This window comes from Jaculus jaculus, chromosome 7 (genome assembly GCF_020740685.1).
Source record: "Jaculus jaculus isolate mJacJac1 chromosome 7, mJacJac1.mat.Y.cur, whole genome shotgun sequence".
In the NCBI taxonomy this organism is placed as follows: domain Eukaryota; kingdom Metazoa; phylum Chordata; class Mammalia; order Rodentia; family Dipodidae; genus Jaculus; species Jaculus jaculus.
In genome coordinates this window covers 106893359-106898996 of record NC_059108.1, presented here as the reverse complement: position 1 = coordinate 106898996, position 5638 = coordinate 106893359, and the positions used below count along the sequence as shown (strand labels likewise).

The window sequence follows — 5638 nt, the reverse complement described above, 5'->3', positions numbered from 1 at the left end:
AATTCAAGTAATGCACTGTTGTTTGTAAATAAACTTGAGCCTGACCTTTCCTCCAAGTCTGTGTGTGCTTGAGTGAACCCTGCCTAATGTCTCAAGGCCTCCTCTTCCCCAGCCCTTCCCAGCTGCCCTTCACTTCTCTCCATCTGCAAATGAACGGCTGCCAATTGCAGACAGGAGTCCCTAGCTAGCTTCCCTCCTGCCCCACATCTTCTGATTGGCCTAGCTAGGCCGGGAGCCAGTTTCTTGCTAGAGGAAGACATGGGCAGGGGCTCTTTGTGGGTCTCTGAAGATTCTGTGTCTTTAGACACTGTAACCAACAGACCCACCCCTGTGTCCATCTGGAAGCTGGTCCTAGTCCTTTACTTTTCGCCTTCTCTTACTGACAGTAGTTGAGCCACATGTCCTTGTGGGACCTTAAGATCATGTTGTCATGGGGCAACAATGTAGCTGTCCTTGCATTTGCTTGACTATCATTTGGCTGTATCTCCTGATCTTAGATGTTCTTTTCACATTCTGGACTTCTCACTTGAGATATCCTCACAGCATCAATTAAACAATTACTTCCATAACAAGTTTAGTGTTTGCTTCCTCTGCCCCAATGCAGGCTCCACGCCTGCTGACAGTTTTCTTGCAGGGAACTCAGAGGCTATGGATAGGAAACCAACAGAGAAAGTAAATGAATAACTTATCAAAAAAAAAAAAGGAAACTTACTGTTAGTTTATGATATCTTCTCCTGTATATAATAATAACTAATTTGGGGTGGGAGATTGCTCAGTGGATAAGGTGCTTGATTGTGAAGCCCAACAGCTTGGATTTGATTCCCCATACCCATGTGAAGCCAAATGCACAAAGTGGCACATGCATCTGGAGTTCATTTGCAGTGGCAAGAAGCCCTGGGAAGCCCATCCTCTCTCTGTGTCTCTCTCCCATTCCCTGCTCTCACATAAATAAATAAAAAATATTTTTAAAAGAATAAGCTGATGCGTTCCCGGCATGCCCAGCGCTGCCCACTCCCCGAAGGCCGCGGGCGGGGGGGGGGGGCGGGGGCGGAGCCGGGGGCGGGGCGGGGCGGAGGGCGGAGCCGGGGGTGGAGCCGGGGGCGGGGCTTTCCCGGCACGCTCCGCGGCCCGGCGCCACCCGCGGGATTTGAATTCGCGTGGGTCCGTGGCGGCGCTATGGGGGCTCCTGCGTTGCCCCCGGCCTGGCAGCTGTACCTCAAGGATCACCGCATCTCTACGCTCAAAAACTGGCCGTTCCTTGAGGGCTGCGCCTGTACCCCAGAACGGATGGCCGAGGCTGGCTTCATCCACTGCCCCACCGAGAACGAGCCCGATTTGGCCCAGTGTTTCTTCTGCTTCAAGGAGCTGGAAGGCTGGTGACAACCCCATAGAGGAACATAAGAAGCATTCATCCGGGTGTGCATTTCTCACTATCAAGAAGCAGTTTGAAGAATTGACCCTCAGCGAATTTTTGAAGCTGGACAAAGAAAGAGCCAAGAACAAAATTGCAAAGGAGACCAACAGCAAGCAGAAAGAATTTGAAGAAACTGCCAAGAAAGTCTGCTTCACCATCGAGCAGCTGGCTGCCTTGGACTGAACCCTTGCTGGGGAAGCTGGTCCGAGTGACATGCCCTACCCAAACCATGTTCACCAGCTTTCAGCCTTGCTCAGGACCCCTGACGGTCTCATAGGAAAGCAGAACACTGATACTTTGAAACTGGATAGTTTACATTACTTGCTTGAAAGTGGCCTCAGCCTGTGCTGCTGGTGTTGTGGTCACAGTCATCCTTTGTCTATGTGGCTTCTCTCTGCTGAGTCCTGGACTGATCTCAGGAGGAGAGGAAGGGGGAGCAGGGCAGCGTCCCTGTGATGGGACCTGATTTGGGGTGGGGGAGGGGAATGCCAGACAGGGCGTTTCTGGTCCTCATATATCTAGCACTCTGAACAACTGCCGTTTCCTGTGCTCAGTAGCCATGGTGCTGTGCATCAGACACTGATGGCTCACCAACCAGGGCCATGAAATAAAATTCATTCAAAAAGTGAGCCCCCCCCCCAAAAAAGAATAACTTATAAGAATGTCTAGTTTTAAGTTGTGCTCTTTCTTGTTTTATGAGAGGGGAATGAATGCACCCATGGGACTCCTGATGCACGTGCCACCTTGTGTGCATGTGCAACCTTTGTGTCACCGTGTGAGTCTGATTTATGTGGGATCTGGAGAGTTGAACATGAGTCCTCAGGCTTCACAGGCAAGCACCTTACCCACTATACCATCTCTCTAGCCCTTAAGCTGTAATTTTTCTAAACACAGCAGAAAAATAAAACCTGTTCTAATTACTGAGTTGGTTGCTAATTTTTATTGAATTCTTTCACTAATTAATATTTTTTGCATATGGAATTAGACTCTGCGAATGGAATTTGATAGCATTCTGTATTGAGTCTTAAACAGCATGCAGTTACATCCCACTTGGTTTGGGTTATTCAACTGAAGTTTTATTTCTCTGCCACTCCATTCCTTAATTCTTCTGCCACTTGCCCTGTCAGTTATAAGGTTCCAGAGCAGAGTGGTTGAGTAACTAACTACCCAGCATTCTCAAGACCCCGGGTCCCATCTCTAGCACCATTAGAAAATAAAGATCTAATCCTGGGTGTGATGGCACGTGCCTTTTATTCCTAGCACTTGGAAGGCAAAGGTAGGAGGATTGTTGCTAATTCAAGGCCACGCTGAGACTACATAGTGAATTCCATGTCAGCCTGGGCTAGAGCAAGACCGTACCTCAAAAAAACAACCCAACAAAAATCTTATCTGATAGTCTTTCAGTGTCCTTTAAGCATTTAGGTCACCTGTTTTGAGGAGCTTTGTCCACTGCTTGCTTGGCTGTTGGCTCAGTGGAGGAGACATGAGCACCCCAAATCCTCTGAATCCCATGCTTTCCAAAGCCAGGGGCATCCAGCAAGATGTGGTACTGTGTGTGCATGCGTGTGTGTGTGTGTGTGTGTGTGTGTGTGTGTGTGTGTGTGTGTGGTGGCTATTTCTTGGTTCAGGGATACTTGGATTTATTCTTGTGAACTGTTACTGAGCCATAGCTACCCTGCCCCAGAGATGAAAAGAAGCTGTAACTTGAGTTAGAGAGGTGTGAATAGTTCATTATTCAAATTACCATATTTCTATAAATTCTTTATTTCTTGGATGAGAAACTAGGCATAAATGGGGATTTTGAGGGTAAGAGAGAGTTAAAGAAAGGGGGGAGAAGGAAAAAAAATCAAAAACCATTTGGTCTCTAAGATTGATTCTAAGACTTGCCAACTTGAGTGATGTAGGAAAGCGGAGGAGGCGGAAGCTAGGCAAGGTGATCGCAAGTCCTGCCGGCCCTGTAGGGCTCCAGGGAGATTATTTTAGAATCATAAATATGTGCTTTGGAAATATGCCTGGTTTTAGAGTTTAGATGTTCCATAATTATTTATTATGTTCTCCCTTATTTAGTTAAAATTTTTTAAGGTCAATGATAAGCCACAATAAAAATCAAAAGGAATTACAGCAATATTAACATAAAAGTAGAAAAGAAAATAATAAATCAGTTTCAACTGGGTCAAGGGGAACTAGGCTATGGAGTAGAAGCGAGGAGTCCATTGTGGAGTCACAGGACAGTGGGAACCACCATGAGAAAAACAGACGGGATCCCCACTCTGGAATGCCTTTCTGAGGACTTTCATTTTCTATCAAAATCTTGGAAGATTTGTGTTTTGTCCATGAGGGAATTTGTTGCTTGTTATGTTGTACTTTGCTTTTATTTGACCTATATAATTCTAATGTTTTGTTAATAAACTGCTTTGCAGAATAAAAACATTGGACACAAAGAAATTTGACTTCATATTATCAAAGAAGTATTTCATAGATTATGGTTAGTATTCAATCCAAGTTCTAGCATATTAGGTTTTCTGAAAAAATAAATTCTTGGGTGAAAGGCAATCATGCTTAAGTGGCTTATTGTCTGAGAATCTTTGTGGTAGATTTCACATAGTTTTCATTCAGTTTTCCTTTTATTCTGGACTAACTTGTGTGTTTTGTAATAAGCAATTCTGGATCATGTAGCTACTTGTCAGATAATGAAATGGCAAAACCGTGACATCTCATACCTTTTCATTGGTGGTTTTGTGGGGGGAAAATAATCTTGACCATAATGTTAATCTACTAAAAATATTTCCTTGCATGTTTTCTTCTTCCTCCTGCTCCTCTCCTTCTTCTCTTCCCCTCCCCCGTGTGTGTGTGTGTGTGTGTGTGTGTGTGTGTGTGTGTGTGTGTGTACACCATGGTGCATGTGTGGAGGTCAGAAGACAACCTTGGTGTGTTGATCCTCTCCTCCCACCACCTTGTTTCAACAGGGCCTCTCGTATTTGCCCCCAGGAAGGCCAAACTAGCTGGCCTACGAGCTTCAGAAGTCTCCTGACTATTCCTCTATTGCCATAGGCACAGTGGGATTTCAGATGCACGTGTTCAGCTTTACATGGGTGCTAGGAATTAAAACTCTGGTCAGCAGGCTTGCACAACAAGCACCTTTAACCACTGAGTTATCTTCCCAGCCCTGAATTTTAATTGTTAAAAAATATTTATAATCTAACCTGGGCGTGGTGGCGCATGCCTTTAATCCCAGCACTCAGGAGGCAGAGGTAGGAGGATTGCTGTGAGTTTGAGGCCCCCCTGAGACTACAGAGTGAATTCCAGGTCAGCCTGGACTAGAGTGAAACTCTACCTCGAAAAACCAAAATATATATGTATATGTATGTATGTGTGTGTGTGTGTATATGTATGTATGTGTATATATATATATATATATATAAAATCTAATTAAAATCTATGATGTATGGCCTTTATTTAAAGATGTTAGCTACACCTGGGCATGGTGATACATGCCTATAAATTCAGCATTCAGGAGGCTAAAGCAGGAGAATTATAAGTTCAAGTCTAGCCTGAGATATACAGTAAGACTCCATCTCAAACAAATAATAAGAAGTAAAAATAAAATATGAGCTACAATGTTACAATGTTGCCAAATGTCTGCTTTACTCATTTTCAGAGAAACTGCCTTCTATTGACCACAGCACCCAGCCTCCAAAACCTCAACTAGTAGCTCTGTTGTTTGCTGTTATGAAGATTTATAGGAGTGATTTATAATGTAGATAATACTTTTTAGCAAAGGGTAAGGAGTGACTTTTTTTAAAAATATATTTATTTTATTTATTTGGCAGAGAAAGAGGTAAAAAGAGGAAGATAGAGAGAATGAGCGCAACAGAGCAGCCAGCCACTGCAACTGACCTCCAGATGCATGTGCCACCTTCTGCATCTAACTTACGTGGATCCTGGGGAATTGAACCTGAATCCTTTCACTTTGAGGTAAAAGCCTTAACCGCCTAGCCATCTCTCTAGCCCAGCAACTCTTTTTTTCTTGTTGTTGCTTTGTTTTGTTTTGTTTTTCACTTTTGTTTTTCGAGGTAGGGTCTCACTCTGGCCCAGGCTGACCTGGAATTAACTATGTAGTTTCAAGGTGGCCTTGAACTCATGGTGATCCTCCTACCTCTGCCTCCTGAGTGCTGAGATTAAAGGCGTGCACCACCACACCCTGCTAAATATTTTATTTTTATT

At 44.3% G+C, this 5638-nt stretch overlaps 1 protein-coding gene across 1 annotated transcript; it reads left to right on the top strand.

The window, feature by feature from the left end:
• The first annotated feature begins 1162 nt into the window (after positions 1-1162).
• LOC101605455 (baculoviral IAP repeat-containing protein 5) lies at positions 1163-1902 on the top strand. Its single transcript, XM_004649622.2, is given in 2 exon segments — positions 1163-1376; positions 1378-1902. Coding segments are annotated over 2 exon segments (420 nt in total). The 5' UTR covers positions 1163-1176; the 3' UTR covers positions 1598-1902.
• The last annotated feature ends 3736 nt before the right edge of the window (positions 1903-5638 follow it).